The 27,589-nt window shown below is 36.8% G+C and overlaps 2 protein-coding genes across 3 annotated transcripts in view; both read left to right on the plus strand.

Moving 5' to 3' along the window:
- Positions 1 to 11,938, plus strand: part of glra3 (glycine receptor, alpha 3) — a 38,771-nt gene extending 26,833 nt beyond the window's left edge. Inside the window, exons 7-10 of one of the 2 annotated variants that reach the window (XM_079461870.1) lie at positions 3,084 to 3,298; positions 3,727 to 3,876; positions 7,528 to 7,644; positions 9,483 to 11,931. In XM_079461870.1, the coding sequence (XP_079317996.1) occupies positions 3,084 to 3,298; positions 3,727 to 3,876; positions 7,528 to 7,644; positions 9,483 to 9,758 (758 nt within the window). In that variant the 3' untranslated portion in view covers positions 9,759 to 11,931. Of the gene's footprint in view, positions 1 to 3,083; positions 3,299 to 3,726; positions 3,877 to 7,527; positions 7,645 to 9,482 lie in introns of both variants that reach the window. The other variant, XM_079461871.1, reaches the window with a different exon arrangement.
- Positions 11,939 to 12,132: 194 nt separating this feature from the next.
- Positions 12,133 to 23,024, plus strand: hpgd (15-hydroxyprostaglandin dehydrogenase). Its single transcript, XM_079463126.1, has 7 exons — positions 12,133 to 12,271; positions 12,439 to 12,562; positions 13,184 to 13,290; positions 13,699 to 13,795; positions 17,475 to 17,551; positions 17,819 to 17,982; positions 22,326 to 23,024. Exons 1-7 carry the CDS (start codon positions 12,179 to 12,181, stop codon positions 22,447 to 22,449), a joined length of 786 nt encoding a protein of 261 aa, XP_079319252.1. The 5' UTR covers positions 12,133 to 12,178; the 3' UTR covers positions 22,450 to 23,024.
- The last annotated feature ends 4,565 nt before the right edge of the window (positions 23,025 to 27,589 follow it).

Consider the following 27,589-nt stretch of genomic DNA (forward strand, 5'->3'; position numbering starts at 1 on the left):
GGCTATACTATATTGTTTTCAAATACAGTCAAAACAAATTCAATGCAAGGACATATTTGGAAACATTAATATCAAGAACAGTGAACATACTGTATAGGACTGTAAGATATATCTGTCCATGATTTAATTTACCGTATGTGTCTTATCTTAATGCTAAGATAATATTATCACATCTACTAGAAAGATCATTATAATCCTGCATGTCTTGTTTAGTAATTGTGGTTGGTATGTTACACACCTGCTATCTGCCAAAGTCTAAATCCAGTTTAAACCTGCCTTTTTCTTGAACCCTTTTAACCTTTCTTTTATCACTTCCCCTTATTGTTATTTTCAATACCTTCTGCTCCTCTCTCTCTTTGGTACTGTTCTTGGCAAGTACTGTAAAACACTTTCATTAATCTTAATTCTGTTTTCATGAAGCTGCTTGCCAAAGAACTACACCTGTGAAAAAAGGCCACTGGTACAACTCGGCAAGTATAAACAGCAACCTTTAAAAAGGCATCAAGGCTTAGTGAACTCTGCTTTTCTTTAAATGTTGTGCTGTTCTTTCTAGGCCAGTAGGGCACTGAAGTACTAAGGATTTGTCAAAATGTCCAATTAGACGTAATAACTAATGTAATCAGGGCTGGCAGAACAGATGTATTTCTCTCACAGAGATTAAATCACACATTGATTTAGCATCTTGCTCCAATAGTGCCAAACTACAGTATATTTAAGGGGTCATATCATGCATATCTTTATTATTAATTTGTAATTATTAATTATATAATAACATTAATAATAATGTTTGCAATTACTTTTAACTGGATGTAGGTTCCCCCCAAGTAGTCTAGACCCACACATTTTTTAAGAAGAATTTCACCAACACGTAATGTAATTTACCACAACGTGTAACTTGAATGCACTAATGGAGCCACTGTATATCCATCCATCTATTACTTCTTGGGCCACAAGCAGGATACACCCTAGATAGATGGCCAGTTAATTGCAGAATTTATATCTAAGGTATTTTATCTTTAGTTTAGTGTTCCACATACAGTACAATGAAATTTACTAAATACATTTTTTGTATGCTTTTAAATATTGTGGGTTTGACTCCCTGGGATCGAACACACTGAACATGTATACAATGCACTGTAAATCGCTTTGGATTAAAGTGTTCACCATATGCATATAAAATATATCAAGCTCATCTGCCGCAGACGTACAGACGTCTCTGCTTGATAGAAAACCACTAAGTGCTCAAATGGCTCTGCTTTTATTTAGCATGACGTCAATAATTCAATTCTTGATCTACAGCATATTTCATAGACCAAATATTTCATGAATCTGTTACTCTGAAATAATACATGGAATTCCCCCAATCCAATAGGCCTTTTCTAATCGAATTATTCAGACTTCCCCCATTGGGTTTAAGGCATCCATGCTATGTAGTAGGTAAACCTCCAAACCAATATATTTATCTTTAATAATCACAATGACAGTCTTTCTGACCACCTGTTTATCATCACTTCTTTAAATGTGATATCCCCTCTTCGGTCTGACTGGATGGGCATAGGTTGTTCTGCATGACTGCTCACACATTTCGTTCTCTGCAACATAAGACTTACTTTTCTGTCATGTGGATCTGCCAACTCGTTCATCTACTGCGAGCTTTCGCCCCGTCAGTTGATTCAAGAGCGCAGGATGTGAAATAACCACATGGCACAGCTTTAGTGATGTCACAGTTGATTTTTATCCTCAGGCTATTGCCATGAGTGTGGAACAAGCCGTTCAGTGAAAGGATGAAGGATCTTTTGGGTTTCTTTAATATGGGCTGAGAATTATTTAAATTAAGTTGAAACGGTTTAAAATATTAGTCATCACTGACGTAGGAGAGGGAAAAAGACAAAATGGAAATCACATGTTTGCTTTTATCCAAATCTACTGTAATAAACCAGGATGTGCAGCTGGGTTGTATCCTGGGCCCGCAGCACTTTCCGGTTCAGCTCGGGGAATGCTATATGCCGTGGGGCTCCGTAACACAGGCTGCCAGCTGATTCTCATTCTCCATTCTGCATATCCCCTTGCTCCCATTTCTGTTGCTCACACAAGCTTTATTCTTAGATTTCTTCAACTACAGCTTTGACAACACCAACTGCACAAACATCTTAAGAAACTACTTAAGAAACTGTTTGTTTGTGGGGTTTTTTTTGCCATGTTTGTTTGTGTGTTTGTAAAAGTTTGTCAATTTCAGAGGGAGGTGAAACCGCATTTTGTTTAAGCACTTGTACTGTATGCACATGTTTTGTCCAGCACGGTTTTAATATGTGACGGTTTGCTTTATGGTTTTTACAGTACACTTAGATATCAGTCTTACATTTGTTTTCATGTGGTGTATTCAAATTGGAGACTAGGGCAGTGTGGAATATTACTATGTGTGAAAATCCCAAGGGAGTTTGTAAAAAGAGAAAGACTAAAACATGTCTTCCTGCTTTTCAAAAAAAGGCCTCTCAGAAATTTGGCTTGAGTGAAAAAGGCTCAGTAGTAGAGAACAAAAACAGACTGCAGCTAAAAGCTCTCAGATCGTATAAGTAGGTGCTCAGTACCTCTCATGTGGATTATGTGTACAATCAAAACCTACTGTAATGGTGATGTTCGCCAGTCACATTTGAAACCAATTAAACCAGAGACCTATAATAATAATAAAAGTATGAATATCACTGGGAACTTCAAGACATTAATATAAAAAAGTCAAGCGCAAAAGTCTGCATTAAACTGTGACAGTTTAAATAAGCTAATTTACATGACAATGACCATGTTCACTCCTTTTGAAGAAAGGTCAGATTACCTTGTGTCTATTGAAGTGCAAAAAATGCTATTTGAAACACTGCCAAATCGTTCTGGATTTACATGGTTCATCAGATTTTGGACAAACTTGTCGATGACAGTTTAAATGCATGTTGCCATTTGATTTCCTTTTCGCTGAACTTGCCAGAAATCGCCATACTGAAAATGTGATCTGTAGTGAAACAAAGACTGTAATAAAGCTGCAAATTGAGGACAAGTGGACTGAGTTTTTAACCCCCATGTCCTCCTGCTAGGCAAGTTCACATGCATTGAGGTACGCTTTCACCTGGAGAGACAGATGGGATATTACCTGATTCAGATGTACATTCCTAGCCTGCTCATCGTCATACTTTCCTGGGTCTCCTTCTGGATTAACATGGACGCCGCTCCTGCCCGCGTTGCCCTGGGAATCACCACAGTACTCACTATGACAACCCAAAGCTCGGGATCCAGAACATCTTTACCTAAGGTCAGATGTTTGTATTAGAAGACACTACACTACTGGTCTCAGATCAAGAATAAATTGCAAGAATTTATTCTTGATCTGTTCATTCTTAGTTGTAATTTATTAATGCAGCCCATAGTGGAATGTGTAAAGATCATCCATGCGTGAAAGCAGGCGGATAGTGTGTGTTGCATATTAAAACTCAATGTTGCATTTATGAGTTTATGTAACATAATTAAGCATTACAGAAAGCAGGCCTTTGCACCTGGCAGAGCGATATCTCTGATTCATATCGGATTGGCTGGGTGTGAATGACAATGGTCTTTCATGAATAAATAAAATCAGGCCGATCCCAATGCTGTTCAATATTACAACGACCGGGCTGTTTTTCAGGCTGGAAGGCTAATTAAGGCATTTGAATAGTAATGTGTTTATGTGTCAATATCACACAGGTCTCCTATGTGAAGGCTATTGACATCTGGATGGCTGTGTGCTTGCTCTTTGTCTTCTCTGCCCTGCTGGAGTACGCTGCAGTCAACTTTGTGTCACGACAACACAAGGAGCTCTTAAGATTTAGGAGGAAAAGGAAGAAGTCTAGCAAGGTAAGGTATTGCGGGCTCAATGCCATAGGTTGAGAGTGAGACAGCAACATGTGTTAACAGTAACTTCGATAGGAAGTTATGTGTGTTTGAAAATGAAGAGGTGGCATGACAGATAGCAATATGTGTGCGTGTGGTGTGATGCTTGGATAAGGAGCTCCTTTTGGGGCAGAGAGCCAGACGATGGGAGGAAGAGGTGAGGAAGTCTAATGCTGGGGTCACCAATTAGCAATTCCATCCAGCTAGACATAATTAAGCATTAATTATACATTTCACCATTTCTACAGTTTAAAATGAGCAGAGAGATTACATCCGAGTATGTGCTACACACAATCAGCTGGCATTTGCTGTATTCTGATCAGGGACGTGCACAGGGGGGTTGCTCAGGTTGCCCGGGCAACTGCCCATATGCCCTTCTCGACTCACGTTGCCCTCCCGAGGTGGAAAATAAATAAATAAATAATCTACAATGAATGCAGAATTTCACATAAGTCTAGATAAAAAAACGCGAAAAGCCTCATTCACCTCCGTATTCGGGCAACGAAAGTGAAAGTCAGAAGAGGAAGGGCGAACTCTGTTTACATGGGTTCAGCACTGCACGTGACCGGCACCTGAGCTGAGCCTGCATGAGCGGCCCTAGAAGGAGATTGTCGCGGTTATCGGGTGATACGAATCAACGCCACACGTCTGGATTTCGGCCGGACAGTCCGGATTTTAAGCCCCCGCGTCCGTGGCAGCCTCAAACCGGACACTCATTTGTCCTTCTTTTGTGCTGAATCGGCCTAAACAAAACCCGCTTTAGAACATTTATTGGGACGCAGCAGCATTGCGTCTGACGCCGTAAGATCTCCAGTCAAACAAATGATTGGCTGAATGAGGTGTCAAATAAATATCTGATTTATCATTGGTTAAAAACGTAAACAAGCCTCCACGACATGGAAGTGGAGTCCACGTGCTGGCTTCGTCACATCATAACGGTAACTTGCTGAAACATCATTTAATCTGGAATGGACAAAAGAGCACAACTTTATATAAAAAGGCTGTAGAGACACTTTTCATGGATGTCGCTGTGAAGTGGACGTTTGTAGTCAAGGGACATGCGACATGCCAGCACAGAAAAACAAAAGTAACCGACGAGCTGCAGGTACATCTTCCCTTAAGCTTAGGTGAAATATTCATTGCCAGACAATTTTTGAGAAAATAGAGTAGGCGATATGATGCACAAAATTGTATTGTAGTTGCGAGTACACCAGAGTCCTATGCAGTTATTCTTGCCTCACTTAATGCTGCAAAGTGTCCTCCTTTTTGGTGTTATGGAAATGGCCACTATTACGTTGTCAGAAAAGGTGAGTTTGTGATGTATAACAAACGAACGATCATCATCATCAAGTTTTGTGAAATGAATTAAAATCTTCATAAATCCAGGCTGAGTTTGCCACGTTTAGCCTAAATAATAAGACAGATTGCTTGCAGACAAGCAGCCTGCTACTATCTTTTGGTAGGTAGGCATTAGGTAAAACTAAGCTACATGTCTGCTGATTATTTTCTCACATTTCGTTTTAGCAAGAAGAATGAATGATGGAAGCAATGCATCACATTAATTATTTTATTCTAAATGGTTAAATGCCTAAATCCTTTCACTATTTTGGATAATGTTTGAAGCCAAGATGCCCACTGAAGAGAGGCGGATTCAGGAGAGATATTTCAGGGAGTTATGTTTTTCTGTGTTATTATTAGTACTAGTTAAGGTGATTGAGTGCTGTATTTCAGTGTTTTACTTCTTTATATATATATTTTAATAAAGACCCTGTTATTCTCAGTCCTTCATATAGCCTGTGAGGTTTTTTTGGGGGTGGGGGGTTGCCATTTTTTCAGGTCAGAGCAACTGCCCCTCAAAATTCCTGTGCACGTCCCTGATTCTGATCATCTTTTGGCTCTGTATCCTCTAGTTATAATGTAGTGCCAAATGCGCTTCATTTAAAGTGCCTTGATCCTATTTCCCTTGTAAGCTCCCATTGCTGGTTTTTGATGAACAATTAATTTATGTTATTCATGAAATAATTATTTGTCATCATCATTTTTAATCATAATTTGAAAATGTACTTTGAATGTACTATGTGCCTAGGAGGGTCGGTCTATTTCTCATGACATCAGTTTGATGGAGAACAGTGTTAGGGTTCCCTCCATTTAAAATGCCTCCTCTTTAGAAAGCATTAATTCGTAGTGGGAAAATAACTATTACATAGGAATGATTCCAAAAGAAACAAATGGTCAAGCAGTGATGCATAAAACAAACAGCATGTCTAATGAATTAATATCAGTGGACTGGAACTAACTCTCTTATCTGTTTGGAATTACATATATTTGAAGTTAAAAGACGGATTAATTAGTTTGAAATATTAACATAATACACAACTGGAAATTAAATAATAATTTTAATAGTATTAAGATAATGGATTAAAAACATAAAAAAAATAATTACCTATTTAATCATGGCAGATGGACTTAAAAGGCCAAATAAAACTGCAACAATGCATGTTTGCAAAAGCATGACACATTTTGTTTAATGAATGCAGCAAAAAGGAAACAGAATAACATAGGTTAAGAAGGTTTAAAGTGAGAACACAAGTGGCTCTTATCACCGCTGAAGACAAAGCCCAAGATTGCATTCACAGAAAATTGTATAAGAAGAGACTGTCACTGTATAGCCGAGTTAGACTTAATAGACACAATAGATCTGTACTTCAGCAAAGGTTGTGGTTTTGAATTTCAGGTTACAAACTTGTTGTAAATCTGCCAGATGCATACTGTTAATTTACTGTATTGAGACTGGAGTGAATGAATGGCTCACACTGAGAGATACGTAGAGTTTATTTTTGTCTGTTATTTTGTCTCGACTGTGTTTGGATAAACCCTAAATGCTCTATGAAATACAGTTGAACTGATTGGATATGAACGAGTTGTCACAATTTAACATTGATCTTCTATTATGTATTTTAGACAGAACAAATGTGGTTTATGTGCAGCTGTAAAACAATAATATAATGTAAATATATATTTTAAACTAAAATAACCACCTTCAAGTCTATTAGTTTTAGTCCTGCACAATTATATTACAGTAATTTCCATGCACTTTTAGCCCTGCACATATACAACACTGCCTCCTAGAGGTCAAAGGTATTTAGTCAATCTTTTTAGTGTATTTGCAAACCAAGCATGTTTATTTAAAAGCTAAAGCCTGCTGCAGTAACAAAGGTCAGATTGCCATTCGGGTCTGTTAATGTGTTATCAGAGTGGATTCCTATTGCATGTGCAGGGCAGCGATGTTATTTCCTCAGGCGCTTTGATGTTTGAAGACTGACATCATGATATAACCAAGACTTTGTGGTGGTTTTAAAAGGGAAAGCTGAACATGCATTACATTCAAAGAACATTTTTAAATATATTTTAAATATAAATGCATTTTAAAAAAGTAGAATTATTCTTAAATGCCACTCATGATTTAATTCCTCATGGTGTTGTTGTGGTGGTCGTTTTCAATCACTTTCAGAACCACAGGCATGTGTTTTGCATGATATCCTGCATGTTGATTGTATTTTATTAGTTGCATGCTTTGTGTTTCTTTCTTTCTTCGATCCTCTGTTGTGTTGAAAGACTTTCAATCAAACATTTGATGAGGAGCTTACTGAGTCACTTCGCCGTGTCAATGGCCTGCGCAGCGCTGAGCCCTTTTACGGATCAATGGGCCAGCTCGACCAATCCAATGACATGGTAAAAAGAGATAGAGTTCATCCCTGTCTCATCTTGATACAGTCTCCTACCTTCCTGCATTGTTAGTTACTCCTGAGGCATGAATGAATACAAATATTGCCTATTTTTTAAATACTTCCTATTGTTATATGATATATATATATATATATATATATATATATATATATACAGTTGGGAAAACATTTATTTAGTCAGCCACCAATTGTGCAAGTTCTCCCACTTAAAAAGATGAGAGAGGCCTGTAATTTTCATCATAGTTACACTTCAACTATGAGAGAAGTGTAGAATGAGAAAAGAACTCCAGAAATTCACATTGTCTGATTTTTAAAGAATTTATTTGCAAATGATGGTGGACAATAAGTATTGGCTCACCTACAAAAAAGGCAAGATTTCTGGCTCTCACAGACCTGTAACTTCTTCTTTATGAAGACCCCGTGGGGTCAAAATGATCAGAAGAACGGTGAGCAAAAATCCCAGAACCACACGAGGGACCTAGTGAATGACCTACAGAGAGCTGGGACTAAAGTAACAAAAACTCAACTTGTCGTGTTTGGAGGAGAAAGAATGCTGAGTTGCATCCAAAGAACACCATACCTACTGTGAAGCATGGGGGTGGAAACATCATTCTTTGGGGCTGTTTTTCTGCAAAGGGACCAGGACGACTTATCCATGTAAAGGAAAGAATGAATGGGGCCGTGTATCGTGAGATTTTCAGCAAAAACCTCCCATTTGCAAGGGCATTGAAGATGAAACGTGGCTGGGTCTTTCAGCATGACAATGATCCCAAACACACCGCCTGGGCAACGAAGGAGTAGCTTCGTAAGTAGAATTTCAAGGTCCTGGAGTGGCCTAGCGAGTCTCCAGATCTCAACCCCATAGAAAATCTTTGGAGGGAGTTGAAAATCCCTTTGCCCAGCGACAGCCCCAAAACATCACTGCTCTAGAGGAGATCTGCATGGAGGAATGGGCCAAACCACCAGCAACAGTGTGTAAAAACCTTGTGGAGACCTACAGAAAATGTTTGACCTCTGTCATTGCCAACAAAGGGCATATAACAAAGTATTGAGATGAACTTTAGTTATTGACCAAACACTTATTTTCCACCATAATTTGCAAGTAAATTATTAAAGAATCCGGGGAATGGGATTTTCTGTTTTTTTTTTCTCATTCTGTCTCATAGTTGAAGTATACCAATGATGAAAATTACAGGCCTCTCTCATATTTTTAATAGGGAGAACTTGCACTATCGGTTGCTGACTAAATACTTTTTTGCCCCACTGTATACTGTACGTATATTTCTGCTATATAGAAATTCATAATCCAATGCCTAGTTTCCCCTAGTGTTTAAATTGATTTGTTAAAAGACAGTTATGTCATTTCATATTCAATGTCGCTTAATAGTGGAATAGCAAGGTTTTTTGTATACGTTTTATTTTCTGTATTTTGGTTTCATGGATTCATGCTATTGGTTGTCAATAATTTACAAAACACTTTTCTGTCAGCAAAAATAATCTTCATTCTCTCCTAAAGTTAATCTGTATTTAGTCAGGGGCATATTTTTGTTTAGTTTTTGTAGTTTTGTTCATAGTTGGATGAGTTCATATCATGCAATCTGTCCATTTTACTGTCTGACAACAAACATATTTAGTTTTTTTCATTCTTTACGACTATTCATTTTTTATTCTAGAAAAAAAATATTCTTAAAAACGATTTTACATGGACATTATATGGTTAGCTGCACACACACATGCCACATACACATAGACCAAATAAGGTAATCTTTAGATAGATGTACCAGTGTCCTGATTTCCTCTCTCTGTATCTTTTCCTGTGTTAAGGAGGAGGAAGTGCAGGAGAGCCGGTTGAGCTTCACGCCCAATGCGAGGAAAGACGGGGCCGTACCCAAAGCTGCTAACAATACTCCTGCAACCCCTTCTGACCCAGCCGTTGCCCCTGGCAAGAGTCACGAAGAGATGAGAAAACTTTTCATTGATCGAGCGAAGAAAATCGACACTGTGTCCCGTGCTGGCTTCCCTCTAGCCTTCCTGTTTTTCAACATTTTCTACTGGGTTCTTTATAAAATCCTACGCTATGAGGATGTGCACAAATCATAAATGCATACCATGTTGAACCTTGGGTGGTTCGGTAGCAACACAGCAGCTGCATCAAGACACTTTCTTCCAAGATCTATGATACACACTCATAATGACTATGACATATGGATACTTTCAACAGTTAATGCTTTGAATTCTGTTTGTGTTGTATTAAGAACAATGCACTCACTATGCAATGGATAAGATACCTTTCCCCCACACACACACCCTAAGCAAAAGTGGTCAGAACTTCAACACTTCCTCTGAAAGCAGGAGCACTGTTTCACAGTCTAAATCTGTCTACTGCCTCAGTAAAGGCAAATGTGTGTGTCCTGCACTGGTTGAGTCAACTCTGTTGTTTTCCAGCTTACTGCCAATGTTTTGTGTTGTGTTTTTGATATACAGCTATTGGAAAATGAAGAGTCTATCAACAAAGCTGCATACAGTTTTCTGCAAGTTTCCCAACACCTGTTTTTGAAATGTTAATCATTTTATAAGGTGGCGTTGAATGATTCTTCCTTGCAACTGGTCGGCTTTTCACCCTTTAACAAAAAGATATCCTTTTGTTTGAACAAAGACCTGATTGTCAACCAGCTCTACACAAACCAGCATCAAGGCCAAACAACATTCAGAACTAAGTGTCAAGAACCAGCAGAAAAAAAACTTTGTTTACAGTTATCAAGCTAAATAATGTTTTCATCTATTTCAGTTTTTGTGAGTTCACTTTCAAAAAGAATTTCTTAAAAAAGTAAACCTATTACTAACTTTATCCATTTGAGACAGCAATTAAACTACAGTTTACCCAAAAATATAATGTAGTCACCCTTTGTGTAATTTCAAACCTAAGACTTTCTTTCTTTCTTTTGCAGAACACACAAAAATAGATTTGAAGAACGTTGTTAACTGGCACCTATTCACTTTAATTGGTTTTGTCTCCATGCTGTTCGGTTACCCACTTTCCTCAAAATAGCTTCTTTTGTGTTTTGTGGAATAAAGAAGTGTAATGAGAAACATCCTACAACCCTATTTAAGTTCCTAAACGAAAGCATTGTTTTTTTCAGAAACCACTGCAAGTCACACAAGCAATGATACCTGCAGTAAATACCTCCTGACATGTGTTACAAATTCATGAATGGAGAAAAGAATTTGGGCAGGTCTGCTGAGGACCATGACATGATGAAAGACAATGGTTGAAAGACAATGGTTAAATTAGTCATGGTTTACAAAACAATTTCTAAAGTATACAAGCCAAAAATATAATGGAATGGTATATTGGTATGTCTTTAAATTGAGCAGTTAATGCTTTAATGCAAATAAATTAGATTAGTTTTTTTAAAGACCGGATTGCATGTATGCTGATTAAATTGACTTTTAGTGATAAATTCTGTCATAAAGAATGGCAATATTTAATTCTGTCTCTTAAGAAAGTGTTCCTATGGATTTAAGATACATTTACAAAAGATAAATGGTACAATAAATACCTAAAATGTTTTCAAGTTCATAATTATATGTTCAGTTATGTTTACCATAAACATAATTTAGATGTATATTATTGAAGTCATGAAAACCAGATTGCATTCTTAATTAGATCACGATTAAGGGAACCTTACTTTGGAAAACTGCTTTTTATTTCTTTGAAAAAACAACACTGATGGTAAACTGTCCCATATAAATTGCGAAAACATATCCAATCTCACATATTCCAAAACAGAGCTGTGAATTTTTAAAAGCATTTGATATCTGCGTTTAATATGCACCCTCATCATGAAGAGGACACCAAACGTTTTTAGGCATTTACATGATAATGCGAGAACATTTGTAATTTATTTTGTACAAACATTACTAAATGTTATGCATGAACTCAAGTCTTTCTAATGTACTTAATTTTCAATGTGAAATACAACCGTGCGTCAAAATGTTCTTAATGCTATCAAAAGAGAGTACAAGTGAGATACATACGTTTTCTAACTATGATATCTGTAAATACTTCTGATCACACTTTATGTTACAGGGTCCATGTTACAAATGTAATACATTTATTGCAATAGTCGTTATATAAGTACACTATATTTAGACGTTGCGCCACAAAACAATTAAGCATGACTGTATCATGAATACTCTAATGTAAAGTGTGACAATTTTCATAGGTTTAATGAAGATCTTTATTAGAATGACTGAAAATAAAGATGTTTATAATATCTGCTCTGTCTACGCTATTCACTCACTCCACGTGTGCGTACTTGTATTTAACACTGTGGCCAAGGGCATTACGGAACGAATTTTGGAACGTTTACAAATCTCTTCAGTAATCTCTTGAGTAAATTATAGTTTGTAAAATGACACTCGGTCGTCTGAGTTTACTTTAGCACTACACGCCCCTTTTGACAGTGAGCGCACCAGATTACATAAAGCAGCGCGCTGCGCGCTCGGCGGTGTGCAGCATGAGTTTGGAAGGGAAAGTGGCTCTGGTCACAGGCGGAGCGCAGGGCATCGGGCGAGCCGTAGCTGAAGCCCTTCTGGAGAATGAAGCAAAGGTTGTTTTATTCTAGCAGTTGATATTTTATATTTCAGGTGGATTTACGCATTGCCCTATTGGATAAATTTTTTTTGAAGAGCAGTAGGCTGCTACTTCAGCACATTTTATTAAGCCTACCATTTATTTGTCTACTTATTTGGCGTTACTAATTTGTTTACAATCCAGGTTGCACTGTTAGACCTCAACCAATCTGTTGGCGAAGAATGTAAAAGAGATCTAAATGGACAGTATGGAGATGATAACTGTATTTTCATCCAATGTGACGTGACGGACGCGGGGAAACTGGAAGGTAAAACCATTGGAATAGTTTATTCTTAACATCAGAGAATCACAGGCTCTGTTTGGGCAAAGGTTTAAAAAAATTGAACAAACATTCTTCCACGTATTGATTTTCTTTGTGCGCACCTGTAAGTGCAGCGCATCTTTATTCCTGAAGCCTCGTTGTTTAAAAAGGTAATCGGGTCATAATGTTATCGGGCAATCCTATATAGCAATGGTACTGTCCATGTTATTTGTAGTTTGAGCACAATCGGTTGTTTTGCCTTTTTAAGTTTCAAGACTTTAATAACCGGTGGTGAAGTGATACAAGACATTGCTTATTCCTGTTAAACGTGTTTTAAACGATGCACGTACTGTAGAGTGTAATTAAATGTTTCTTTGTGGAATGTTGCTGTTGCAAGTCAGGTGATACACCCTGACGCAAGCTGTAGGCTCTCTCAAAGTCTACTGAGTTTTCTACTTGGACAACTCACTTGATGTTGATGCATAGCCACTTTTTACAGCTGCATAGGCTATTACCAAAACTTTGCATTGTTATTATTAATTCCGATTAAAACTCTTAACATATGATAGCATGTGTTTCTAAAGTGAAGATATGACAGCTGTGTTTTTAACCTTTGTCCTATTTTAGAAGCTTTTCAAAACACAGTGAAGAGGTTTGGCCGATTGGATATTGTCATCAATAATGCTGGGATCAACAATGAGAAAAACTGGGAAAAGACCATTGAAGTGAACCTGGTGAGCTCACAGTTATGATTTGTTTTGTATAAGGAGTTTAAACTTCAACCTCATTTAACTGAAAACGGTTCATGATTTACACATCATTTCACATTTCATGCCTCCAGGCATACCATTTAACCACAAGTCAGGAGTTACAAATTCACAAGAAACAATCCACCCCTGGGCTTTTGATTCAACAGATTTCACAACAGCACTATGAATCTGACAGCACACTGTTACATGCATTTGTGCAAGATATATAATTATTGATCTTCTCCAGGAAGTTAAAAGTAGTGTCTAAACTTGTGGAGAGTATGATAATTGACTTTAAATGTTTTAGACTGTAAGACTGTAATAGCAGACCACATTCGTTACAATATTATTAACATGACATGCACCATATTTAAACTATGTTCTCTTCACAAGACATCTGTCATAAAGGGGACATATTTAGCCTTGGAACACATGAGTAAAGAACATGGAAAGGAAGGAGGCGTTATCATCAATGTCTCATCTATGGCAGGTACGACCTTTATTATTTCATCATGAGTCCTGTGCATTGTATAAAAAACATAAGTGTAAATGTGTAGAACCACGTGTTTCAGAATGGCTGTGCTTATGGATGTTACGTAAGATTGTTTTCTTGTTCATTAGCAAACTATAGCATGAGCCAAATGTTTGCTCACAGTAAAGATAGATAAGCTAGATTTGACCTTTTGAAAGTGCTGCTGTTGTGACTGTTGCCAAGGATCTGAACCTCCGGTTTGAAATGCTCATATATAATAAATCGCACAATAATTCATGTGCATTTATTCAAGTCTACAAATAAAAAACGTGAAAAATAGCTTGAAGATTAAGATACAAAAGACCAATTTTGCTCTCTCTCTCTCCTCCACACAAGTGAAAGTGACTTGTGCGCATGCTCCTTCTCCCACTTTCCATGGTAGATGCGTGGGTGTGCCGCATGCTTTTTTTGTCCAATAAGGGACTAAGAACTGTCCAATAAGGGACTAAGAATTGTCCAATAAGGGACTAAGAATTGTCCAATAAGGGACTAAGAAAAGTTGTTACATAACAATTTTTCATGTTAAAAAAAACTTTCCGAAACCTGTACGAACACTATGGCAGTGTATCGAGCACATAAATAGTACGAATATTTCAAGATGTATCGGTAAAATATATAACTTCAATGCACAGATGCATAGATACAAATAAGAAAACAGTCCTTTTCATTTCTGGAACATAACATTGAAAGTGTAAGACATAAAAAACTGATTCCTACATTGCTCCGCGGTTGTGCTATTGGGGACCTGAGTACAATTGCTAGCTCGTGGTACTTCACTTCCTGTCCGTTCTCACACTACAGTATACCATCAAATAGAGGCAAAATAAATCCTTCTCCCTTGTGTGTTAGTCCATGCTAGCATATTAGCTCATTTGACACTGTTTAAACCTTGCATCACTGCCTTTGTGATCTTGTAGAAAAAACAACCGCCCAACCAACCAAGATTCTCTTGTAGCCCTAAGCATGAGAAATACCACCAGCTTTTTAACATGAACACTACCGCAAATTCCAAAAAAACGTCCTACAATCGTAAATCAGAGGCAGAACTGTAATCATAACAAAAGAATGATAGTTATCCGTGTGCCACCAGATACCTTTTGTTATGGCAACATTTAGCTGTTAGAGGGCTATGCACTGTTTGAAACTCAAGGGAAGATACAAAATATGGTTTGGATGATGAATGGAGACCATGGCTGAAAGTGAACTGGATTTACAGATGGGACACTGTGAGAGAAACAACTTACTCCAAGTTTACAGCAATAAAATCTGTCTTGCATTTGTATCTGGATATGCTCTGTGATTTGGTGATTTGGCAGCTCTTGCTTTCTCTCAAATGCTGTAAGTTTTGTTTTGTTGATGTTTAACCACACATGTATTACATTTCTTGTTAGTGTTATGTGATAGGAAGTTAGCAATTTAATACATTTCTGTTGAAAAGTTTTTATTTATAACGCAAAGCTTATCGACACGGTAGTAGACAACAGACCTATATCATATCTTGGAATTAATTTAAAGCTCTCTTGCGTACTGGAAAGTCAGGTTTAACATTGTGCACAAAAAAACATGAAGATGTGTGAAAATCAGTTTAAAAGCAGCAGAAATCTGTTGAACTCGTATGTTAAGACACAGAGAACAGAGTAGATTTACATGGGTGAATTTAGTTTTACATACTTTTCCACATTTAGGAAACTAATTCGGATCTAAGGTTTATAAGATCATAAGAAATATTTGAGACAGGTGACCCTTAATGATGTTTTATTAACAAGGTTCGGGAGGAGCACGTACAGACAATTAACTCAATTTACAATTACAGCAATCATCCTATTAGCCCTATAAACATTCTCTGCATGTTTCGCAACATCCTGACTCCACACAACTTGCCGGTTTTCACCTCAAATCCAACCCCTCCGCCCCCCCCCCCGGGTTCGGGCACACACCGGGCCCGGGAATAGCCGAGAATAACTGACAGCATGCCAAATACGAATACTGTCCATCCCACTTTATTATCTGCGAGGCGAGTACTAGATACCCATAATTTTCAGTAAATTACAATGCTGTTTTTGCTGGCACATGTTTCTACAGCTGCAGTGTGGAATAATCCTGAGTATAAAGCGGTAGGGAGTAGGGAGAGAGTTTGGATAAACAACGTTTTTGGCACTTATTCACCGAAAATTAACCAGGTTGAATGGGAACATGTCTCTGCAGCATGATCTCATTGTTTGGTTTAGATCTTACTCCTCAATTAACATGTTTACAGACAAGAGTCTTCTTTTGTGTTAAAGTGGGTTATTCGCTGACTGGGTGTGCATTAATGTTTAGATTTGTTTACTCAGAACACACAAGAACTGTTTGATTGTAAGTGCTTCCTTATGTATTTGTCCCTGGCGCCCTTTGCTGCGGGATTTGATGCAGCTTTAAAGTTTGTTTATCATAACAAAGTCTGAAAGCTAAAGGAAACATTCCCTCGTTGCAGCTCTATATTAAAATTCTACATTAAAAAAGTTCATTGCGGATATTTAAAACCATATTTAGGTGGATTATCCAGAGAAATATACAGCATTCACTTAGGAATTTGTCTTCAGTTCTTAATGTTTTAATGTTTTCAAAAAGCTTTTTGTTTGAACCAGTTTCAACAGCTATAAAATATTTGATATGCTTGAATTAAAGTAATCCTGGAAGGCTTAAAAAATTCAAACTTTTTCCATGACAATGGTATTGGTAATCATTCTAAGGCTTAGTTTTGCAGAGGTCTCAATATGAAGAAAACACTGCTTTTTTTAACCAAACAGGCCTTTTAGGAGACCTTGAAGTACAAAGGTGTAGTTAAAAATCTGGAAGGAATAGTTTATCCAAACATTAAAAGGCTGTCATCATTAAAAAAATAACATTTAAAAGGTCCATTGTATGAAATGTAGCTGCATCTAGTGGTGAGGTTGTGAATTTCTACAAACGGCTCACTCCACCACTATCCTCTCCCTTTTGAAGCATTACGGTGGCTGACAAAGAACTAAGATGTCATCATGTTTTCACTTTGCCAAAGGATATATTTACGAAATGCACTCTGTACAGCAGTTGTCCATTTAGGGCTACTGTAGAAACAACATGGTGAATCCCATGCAATGGGCGGTGTATGTAGATAGAAATAGCTCATTCTGCACCTTATATTTAATGAAAGACCTGATTAGTGTGTCTGTGTTCAGTTTGGCTGCCAGTGTTCGCAACCATTTTACATCATCGAACAAGAACATGGTGGCCCCCTTAGGTTAAAATTAGTATTACAGTTAGGTTTTTTTAAAGAAATTAAAATATTTGATGTGTTTCTAACGACAAATGTTTCTAACGACAAACATTTTAATAGCCTTACACTACGTAAGGCTATTAAAACGTATTTCGGCCGTACATCTCTCTATACCATGGGTTCCCTCTAGGTGATTGCTATTATTTATGGATTGTATGGAACAGAGACAAAATTCTAATATTCTAGAGAGCAACTTCTTATTGTGTTTCATGGAAGACCCAAAAAAAAACTTTTTGGAAAAAAGATGAACTTGAAGGTGATCTTTCGCTTCAAAACAGAAGAAGTTTTAGTTACTGTTACATACTTTACTGAATTCACATTTGCTTTGTTTCCTCACAGCATTTCTCCATTCTCCTTATCAGCCAGTGTATACAGCAACAAAACATGGGGTTATTGGATTTTCACGTGCTTTGGCGGTAAGCACACCAACTACGTTTACCCTCACTAAAGTTTATTGCAAACATTTGAGTGCACTTTTCCTAAAAAAAGTACTATGTTCCAGTCTGCTGCATCTCACTGATTGAATGTTGTTTTCAGCAGAGAACAAGCACAGCTATTTCCCCACAAGAGAATAGATGTATTTTCTCACAGATAAGATCTCTCACCCCTGTGTGTTGACGCATTCGTTGCGCTGTGTGTGTAATTTAGGCTGACCGTGTTTGGACACGTTTTGTTGTCGGCAGGACGCATCTGAGCAGGGCAATTATGGAGTGAGGATCAACACACTGTGCCCAGCCTTCGTGGACACCCAACTGCTTCGCACAGTGGAGCATGAGGAAACAATGGGCAAGTTTGTCAAGTACAAAGATGAATTCAAGGAGAGGATGGACAAGTATGGCATTCTTAAGTAAGCAGTTTTGCTGAGCTACCTGTTGTTTTACTACTCTATATTAATGCAAACAACAAAAGCATGCTGCTCAAAAGCATGTCTTAACAAAATGACTAACTGGAAAGTTCTGTTTAGGTTAAGGTAGATTGTTGTGGCAGTTCTTTTGGAAACGTTGTTTGTGTTGTGTTTAGTCTTTTAGGACAGCGTCAGTCAGCTTTCTTATGAGACCTTTTTAATGCCGCATGCAAATAACCAGTGGATCAGTTTTAAACCTTCAATGCCCTGCAGTTTTTGTGTTTGCTGGAAAGTTTAGGCTCTCAATCTGCACCACCCAATGGGATGGATTAAATAGTATGTTTACGACATACATTTAAACAGTTTTAAACGTCTCCACCCTGACTTAAAGTATTACATAGCTGGTCCTATACTCGTGTGTCATTGAACTGGAAATGTTTTCTACTCAGATCTTTGTTATGTCTTTCTGTACCAGACATAGTTGTTATGTCTTTCTCAAGCTCTTGTTAGGCACACTCGTAGGAGTTTCTTGATATGAACACAGTGAAGATAAGATTGCAAGTGATAAAATTGAAGATAAGCTCTACAAAATCAAATGAATAACATTGTTATATAGAGAGTGTTTGCCTATTTTTCAACATTTTATTCTCATCAGTTCAGTAATATTTAACACTTACAGTATTTAATCCTGAGTTACTGCTCTATCTGCAGTTGCACAATATAGAACATGGGCTGCTAGAATGCAAACGTGAATTGTTTAGCACCAGAAAACCAGGGATAGTTCTCCCCAAAATGAAAATTCTGTCATAAATTACTCACTCTAGTTGTTCCAAACCTGTATACATTTCTTTATTTGGTTGAAAACGGAGAAAGACATTTGACGAATGTTTGTAACCAAACATGGGGTCCAAGAACAGTTTGGTTATAATTAATCTTTCAAATATTGTTCTCTGTGTTATCAGCACAATTACATTTATACAGATTTGGAACAACTCGAAGGTGAGAAAAATATATGACAGAATTTTTATTTTTATGAATTATCCCTTTAAATTGACATGTCCTTTGTCACAGATTAATTGCTTTGTTCTATGGAATGCAAAAGGCAGAATGTCTGTGTACCTGAATAAATGATGACAGAATTTTTGATTTTGGGTGAACTATCCCGTAAAAGAGCAATATGGAGAGTTTAGTGGCATCTAGCGGTGAGTTGCAAATTGCCACCAATGGCTGATTCCACCCCTCCCTTTCGAAGCACTGTGGTGGCTTTCACAGGACAATGATATTGTTGAGCAGTTTTGCAAGATAGAGTTGATGGTTTCTAGTACAAAAACTGTCCTAAACCCACCCAAACGCACACAAAACCAATCCAAATATTTGATCAATATTTGGTCAAATTTTATAAATATTTAGGTTTTTTTATGCCAAAATTAATGAACCGTGCTATGGCTAGCGACATACACCAGCAGCAACATAATCAAAATAGCAAAATGACAACATAAGTCGTTCACACATATGGCCCTGCCCACACCACACACAATGCACAGTGTAGTTTAACAGTGTAGATTTAAATAGTTTAAAGTTTATTGGCATACCCAATTTCGCTAATAACGAATTCAACAATAAGTATTTTAATTATATTATCTACATTAATTATTATTATTACTATATTTGACTCATTATATACAGGTGTGTGAGTGAGGGCGAGAGAGACATACAGAGAGAGGGAGATCTTAAGCCTACCTCCATTTCCATTTCCATTTTTTAATTTGGCAGACGCTTTTATCCAAAGCGACTTACAAGTAGTTTTTTACAGTGGCACATTGCTGCAGAGAAATCAGGGGTAAGATGCCTTGCTCAAGGGCACTTCAGTCATGACCTGCTGGCACTGAGATTCGAACCGGCAACCTTCTGATCACAAGCCCAACGCTCTAACCCAAACCTTTCAGCCTTTCTCTGAACTATGCAACTGTTAACTAATATGTGAATCCCATTTAATCTAGCTGTTCAAATAATAAGGTAAGCTAGTTTATAAACTAGTGAATTTTTGTAGCTGCAGGGGTCAACACTAAGGGTTTTTCACTGGCCCAGGCAGTGATTGAAATTTCTTTGAAATGTTATCATTGTTTTTGTATCTTGTATATGAATTAGCAAACTTATGTGACACAAAAAATGTATATCATCTAGTTTCAGCTAAATCTATTGAGCTAAAAAATATACAGTTCAAACGTTATTAAAGACAAGTAAACAGTAAGTAAATAAGAACCATCTCTCTCTTTCGGATTGCACCACAGCTGGGTTGCACTACAGCTGTTCCTACGCTGCATGAAGTCAGTAAATAAGAACAAATGAACAAAAAATGACAAGCTATAGCACATAATATAAATAAACAGAACAAATGAATGGTGTTCAGATACAGATATAATCCAATGCAATAATCAAAATGCTAAATAATATTTTCAGATAAAAGAATGCATTTTCTTTACTGTGTTACATATAAGAATGACATACCTTGACTGACTGTTTTCCAGGATTCATGCAAGTAAGGTATTTTGACATAGTTCTGTAGCTATGTATTTGTCCCTTCAAGCACAAGAAGACACGTAACTAAAGGAAGAGAAAGGTCTGAGGCCTGATAGAGAAAGTCACAAATCCGTCAACTGTCTCGAGCGTCTTTCACACTGGCTATCGGGCACTCGTGTGAGCCATAAGCTGACTAGCTTTCTAACGTTAGACAAAGAGAAGTTAAGTGACAGCAACCATCACATGCTTTTTTACTTTAAAATGTTAAATAGGTATTTAGGGACGATGACAGTGAAAACATAAGCACTATTAAGCAGCTGTATGCAGAAATCTTTTGATCAAATGTATGAAATAAGCACATGCACTTTACATGAACGCAACGTAGATGAAAGACTGAAAGCAGAGTTTTTATTTCTGCTTTGACAGCCGCAAGGTTACGCTGAACACTATAAGTAAGTGTTAGAAGTCTGGAATGGTGAGAAAACGTTTCGCTTTTAATTTTTTTTTACTTTAAACCAACATTCAAGGTCTTTAGCCGTTAAAATTTTAATCCTGTCTGGCTAGCACTACTCAAGAGTAGGCGGTCTTTTGTGACTGCTCGAACGCCTTCAAACATGGTCGTCTACACCACAAACACAATCCGGTCGACTTCTTCTGGAAGTGGTAGAAAGTCGACAAGTTTAAAATCTTTCGCACCCCATTTACACTTGTGATCCGATCGACCTAAACGTGCAGGTGTAGACTTTAGAGGCCCTGAGAGGACAGGGGCAGTTCAGGGACCAATAAGATTTCAACTGGGGCCAGTATGTAAAGTATGTATTTCCTCCAGCGTCTTGAAAACATTCTACCTCCAGTCAAAAAGCATCTATGATTTTTTTAGATTTTGGCCACTTAGGCATATTGATTCTTTATATGAGTGATGGCTGCTACTTCTTAATTGGTGGTTGGTGAACTAGTGCTGGCTGCTATCACTCGTGATTAGTGCGGGGACCAAGGGCTAGCCTGTGAGCTGCGACTCTGTCAAGTTAACACAACCACGAGCCAATTTTTGGGAGGCGAGTTCCTTAAATAACTAGCTCATAAAATGTACATGTGTCAAACCCACCCAACTGATCCTAAACCCAGCAATATTTTGTCCATCCGCCCAAGTGTACCCACACAATCAAATTCAATACTGCCCAATCTGGCAACACTGTTGTTGAGTTTTCGCTTATCTGCCAAAGGAGATAAAGTATTTATAAAATGAGCTCTGTAGAGCAGTTTTTCTGTTTAGGGGTATTGTAGAAGCAACATGACGAATTCAATGCAAAGGGACCCACGGTGTATGTAGATAGAAATACCTCATTCTATGGTAATAAAAACATAACGATTCATTTTATTTGTATATACAGTGGGCACGGAAAGTATTCAGACCCCCTTAAATGTTTCACTCTTTGTTATATTGCAGCCATTTAAGTTCATTTTTTTCTCATTAATGTACACACAGCACCCCATATTGACAGAAAAACACAGAATTGTTGACATTTTTGCAGATTTATTAAAAAAGGAAAAACTGAAATATCACATGGTCTCGGACTACTTCTCTTTTAAATTCACCTTTTTTCAAAGTGATTTTGAATGAATAATCAATAAGTTCTATTTTCCTAATACATGGTATTAACGTTGTAAATATGCAAATTGGGACGTGACTACAGGTTTCCGACTGTACTTGCGACATCTAAAAACTTGTAAAAAGGCCAAATGAGTGTAAAGGTTTTTTCATTTCATCTAACAATACAGGTGACTGCAAATAATAATTTCTACTGTGTCTGTTGGTATTTCTACAGACCATCTCTGATTGCTGAAGGAATGCTTCGACTCATAACAGATGACAGTCTGAATGGAGCTGTGATGAAGATCACCTGTTCTAAAGGAATTCACTTCCACACCTATGAGCCTCTTTCAGCTTGAGCGCAGTGACTTTAGAAAGCCAGTTCTGCTTATTCTTTCACAGGCTGCTGTACAGGCCTGATTAAGCAGGGTAGATGTGGATGTTGTAAGAGTATTTTATTTATCATTTCAAGTTTTACAAACCACAAAAATCTATACAGGTGTAAGGTTGTCTTTCTGTAATACCCTTTAATGCAAATGTGAGTGAGTGAGCAAACATAATATTTATTAATGATTATGAATTAAATTGCTGTTTCTTGGCTTGTATGATATACCTCAATAAGCTTAAACCATTATTTTCTTACATTTCTGTACAATTATTAGTTATTTTAGATCTTTTAAGATTTTGGCAAAATAAATGTCCATAGAATTTAAATTTTGTAGAAATCAAATAAAAAATGTCTAATGGATATTTAAGTTTATATTAATCTAAACACAAAAATGTATACTGTACCTTAAATCCACTGGGATGAAGGTGTCTGCCAAATGTATCTCAGCATAAAATCAGTAATCTCAACCTCATGTAGAGACAAAATGTATGCTATGAGCTCAGCTTTCATAACTGTGGCATGAAATACAAACATATTAACACTAAATGTATATTTACGTAGTTTTTGCTCCATGTTTACCTTCCTCTTCATCGTACTGTTTTAAAAATGTTTTTGCTGTTCAAAACTTTGAAAACATTTGAAGAGCGAGTTTTTCAGGGAGAGAGAGAGAGAGAGAAGGCAAGTCTTCGGACGCAGGCTCAGGAAAGATCAAAGACACTGCATGTTTTATTTTTCACCCCACAATTTATTTTACGTTGCGGTTCAGGACTTCCATAGCCAGCGATACTCTGTTGTATTGATACAGTAACTAAAGTCTAAATTAACAACTGTTGAATATAAATAACATTCTTCTGAATAGCATTGTTCAGGGTGTAACGTAAGAAAAGGAATTCACTTTTTGGATATCAACGTCACAGAGATTGCCAAGAATGTGATATGATTTTGATATGACGGCAGGAAATTAAAGTAGATGAGGAATGGGTGTGGACTGTTTGAATGAGAACTATTTTATAACAAAAGGCATGAAGGAAGTGTAAGTTTTCCATAGTCTGAAATAATTTCCTCATTGCATTCTTGTAATAGCTACAAAGACCGTTGCCATTGTGTAACTGGTAAAATTTTACTACAACAGCTACAGCTACGTCTGTGTCTTAAAAGTCCTCACAATAAGGAAAACATTTAGGAAACACATGTGAGACTGAAATAAAAACATGCTTAACAAATCTATAAAAAATGAAACACGTCTGACTGTAATTTGCTCTAAAAGACGAACCAGGCCATTAGCAATGAATGCCCACTGAAGGTTTGGGTGGGGTTGGAGCAGAGGTTAAAAAAACAATGTTTCAGAATGACAGATGAGAGTGCTCAGTTAATGACTAGTAGAAACTAACCTGAAAGAAATGCAGCTTGATTTTACTTCACAGCTATTGCAGGCAAGAATTCATGTGAAATGAGATGCATCCATCAGAACCCTTTACAAACTGTAATGCACGCATCACCCCCTCCCAGAGTTTCACTTCATAATGTATGTTTTTAAAGACCTCCACTTTTTTCACACTAATTATCTCATTATCCCAACTATTATCTCTAACTATCTCATGCCTTGTAACACGCCGTTTCACTGTACAGAGAACTATAACAAAAAACTGCTACAGTATATAATACTTGGAAACATTTTCTCTCTCACTCACTCACTCTCTGTATGTGTTTGCATATCATGTTCATCTCATTCTGTGTAGGTTCCAATTGGCAGTCAAACAAATTCATTGCAGAGGGATTTAAATGTTCTTCCACTGAAAAGTTCTACCGAGTGTTTTGGATCACCTCCAGGAACTTTACTTCTTAGAGGGGGGGGGGTGAGAGAGAGGTTGAGTGTTTCCTTGTGTGCGTGGCAATTTGTGAGTGATATTTTACTCTTTCTCAAAAAAATTTCACTCACATCGAGCGTAATTATTTTAGTTTTGCAAGACTATTGACAGCAACGCTCTCATGTGCCTTTATAGGGTTTCTTAATTTTCTGACAAAATATTTATTGTTTTATATTCACAGTAAAACCTATTAAAAAAAATCTCACTTTTGCAGTGTTGGTTTAGCTATGTAAAGACATTATACAAATATATTTTGATATGTAACGTATAATAGCCAAAAGGGTAAAGTCTGCAAATGTTTTTAAGGCCACTGTCTTTTAACATTCCCATCACAGTAGATTACCGAGCAGTGACTACATCCATTGATGTTTCTAATCCGAATTAACAGAACAATTCTAGTAATATTATATAAAAACTGTAGTGTTTTCATTTGACATGTTTATAGTTTATTGGCGCCCCCCTCAGGAAACAAATGAAAAGGCTGTTACCTGTGGATAAATTAAATCCTATAGTCGATATTGTCCATCTAATATAACCTACATTGTTTTGATTTAAAGCCTCAGTCAAAATGAATACTTTTTTAATAAACACGCATTATCATATATCTTTGTTTATATAAAAATTCTATTTAATATACAGTAAAATCATAATAAACATCCCATGGTTCCTTTTAACCAAAGCCTAAAATATTCTCAGCATAACGCATAGGTAAATGTTTACTGTGAATAAAGAATTGGCAAAAAAACTGTTTTTGTATTTCACTCTTACAATAGACAGAACAATCAGACTAACTAACATACAACATAATACAAGCAACATGGTAACACAACACCAATGCTGTGCAGTAAATCAGAGCCAGTTAAAATTGTATTCAATTCAAATATTCTGTGATCCTTCTGTTTACACGCACACTTACAATTGTACAGTCCTGCTGGACATCTGGATATAGCCTTGTTGTGATAATATCTGTGAACATTTGTTAACATTAGCGACTGCACTTCCAATGTACTGCTCACTATCACTAGAAAGCCTAAAAAGCCTTTTTTGTTATAATTAAAAAAGCTATTGCTATTGGCATTTTGTATGAATAACGATACACATGCCATTGTACCTTTAGAGTTGTAATCGTAATCTTGTTTTCTTAACTATATTTGACACCTTTTATATTGTGCAGATGTCTAGGCCCATTTACCCCACATGTTTCTTTGAGTGTGTTCTGAACAATTTATCAACAGTCATGGAGAGGTTAACATTTTTAAACTTTCAAAGTATTGCCAGGTTTATTGCAAAGGTTAATTTATAGCTTTTTTTCTGTTGTTCTACGCATAAATCTAACAAATACTTAGGTTTGAGTTTAGCTTAAGACAATTAAGGTAAATTTACCAATGGGGTAAAGTATAAACAGTTTGAAGTCTCCATTAAACGGAAGTTGCGATTGACTTCTTTTCCGTATCGTGACGTATATATCCGAGTGAAATACCTTCAGAAATTTGAGAAAATGTAGGGCGGGGCTTTATTTTGCCTTTCCCTTTTTGATTGGTTTGTTGTACATTGGGCCTGGAGGGCTTGGAATGCCCTGGGGGGAGAGGAACTTGCTGTTTTTGATGAAAGAATACAAGTGCAAAAAAAGTCTTAAAAATAATTTATAATAATCACTGCGACACTGTGTAAAACACTTTTTCCTGTTCGATTTCATGGTGACTAAGATATATTAATTACTTACTCAGTTCATTAAAACAATATTTGTATTGACTGTTTTAATATTTATCATGTTACGATTCAAGAATTTACAAGATTCAGTTACATAAAATCACTACTCAATATTGACACCCATTGACTGTTTTCGTGGATGGTAAGTTTGCCAGAGTTACAGTACTTCAGCAATTACCGAGCTGGCCATTTTTATCATCAGTCAGACCTTTTATTTTTTTTCAACTCTAACTGGCCTTGACAAATGCATTTAAAGTGCTGGACTAAAAGATCTCCAACACTCCATCACTTTCACAAAAAATATGACACACCAGTTGTCAGGCCGGCATGCGTAGTGTCTGGGATGAATCACTCACTCTCTTCTGTCACCCACCCATTTTAATAGGGTTTCTGTTTCAATTCTTGCTCAAGCAAATGCAAAGGAATCAAGAAAGGAAACCAAATATAAATTACTGTTAATCTAGATTATTGTATTCTAATGCCTTTAACCTACAAAAGAGCTACAACTACTGAGCTAACAACTTAATCGACGTATAACATGCCTTTTTGCCTATTAAAGTAAGCTCACAACTGCCTGGTCTTAATGAAATAGTCATTTTTGGCTCACAAAGTTACATGTTAAAGGGGCAGTTCACCCCAAAATAAAAATCCTGTCATCCTTTACATCATTTGTAACCAAACAGTTCTTCGACCCCATACCATAATTGTTTTGTCCTGTTGAACACAAATTAAGATATTTTCAAGAATATATGACAGCAAACTGTTTTGACTATCATTGTCATTTTTACTTTTATGGTTGTCAATGGGTCCAAGAAATGTTTGGTTCAACCAAACAAAGACATTTATACAGGTTTGGAACAGTAACATGTAATCAGCTACTCCCCAACCCTGTATGTTATGAGAAGCTAATGTTTTTCTTATGAATGATTATTGTAGGTAATTAACAGGAACAGCCTGCATATTATTATAAAAAAATTTAAAAAATGATATTTTTATGTGTGGTTTAAACTCATTTAAGCCTTATCTAAATTAGGACATTTAAGTAGTTTTTCCGAACACTTCAGTTTGTGCATCTTGAGACAAAACAATGGTGCTGCTTTATGTTGAGGTATGTCATTGGTAGCAGTTTTCAGTTTAGACACCTCTAACATTTTATTTAGTCCATAGTTTTAAGCTCTGTACGGGAACCACCCCCTTAAATTTACAAAGCAACCAATCCAACACTACAATGTCAAAAAATATCTAAGAAATATCAGTAACTAGATAACCCAAGAGTGTCCTCTCTGCACTGTGGGAATAAGACATATACAAAAATGCCATTATTGTTGGCAAAGCAGACAATTCCAAGATAACCAAGCGGTGTTTATTTCATATAGTCTTTGCGGACCATGGTGGGAAAATCTCACACAATATTAGTTTTTCTGTCAGTTCTAGTTGTGCATACCAGAGATATCTTATATGTAAACACACCAAGGACGGTCTCTCGAGATTGTGCATTTGCAACAAAATTCTTGTGCACATATCACCAAATGT

Source organism: Barbatula barbatula (assembly GCF_947034865.1).
Source record: "Barbatula barbatula genome assembly, chromosome: 8".
In the NCBI taxonomy this organism is placed as follows: Eukaryota; Metazoa; Chordata; class Actinopteri; order Cypriniformes; family Nemacheilidae; genus Barbatula; species Barbatula barbatula.

Coding starts and splice junctions, on each gene's coding strand:
- hpgd (XM_079463126.1), top strand. CDS start 12,179: ATGAGTTTGGAAGGGAAAGTGGCTCTGGTCACAGGCGGAGCGCAGGGC. Junction 12,272..12,438: donor TTCTGGAGAATGAAGCAAAG/GTTGTTTTATTC, acceptor TTTACAATCCAG/GTTGCACTGTTAGACCTCAA. Junction 13,291..13,698: donor AGACCATTGAAGTGAACCTG/GTGAGCTCACAG, acceptor TCTCTTCACAAG/ACATCTGTCATAAAGGGGAC.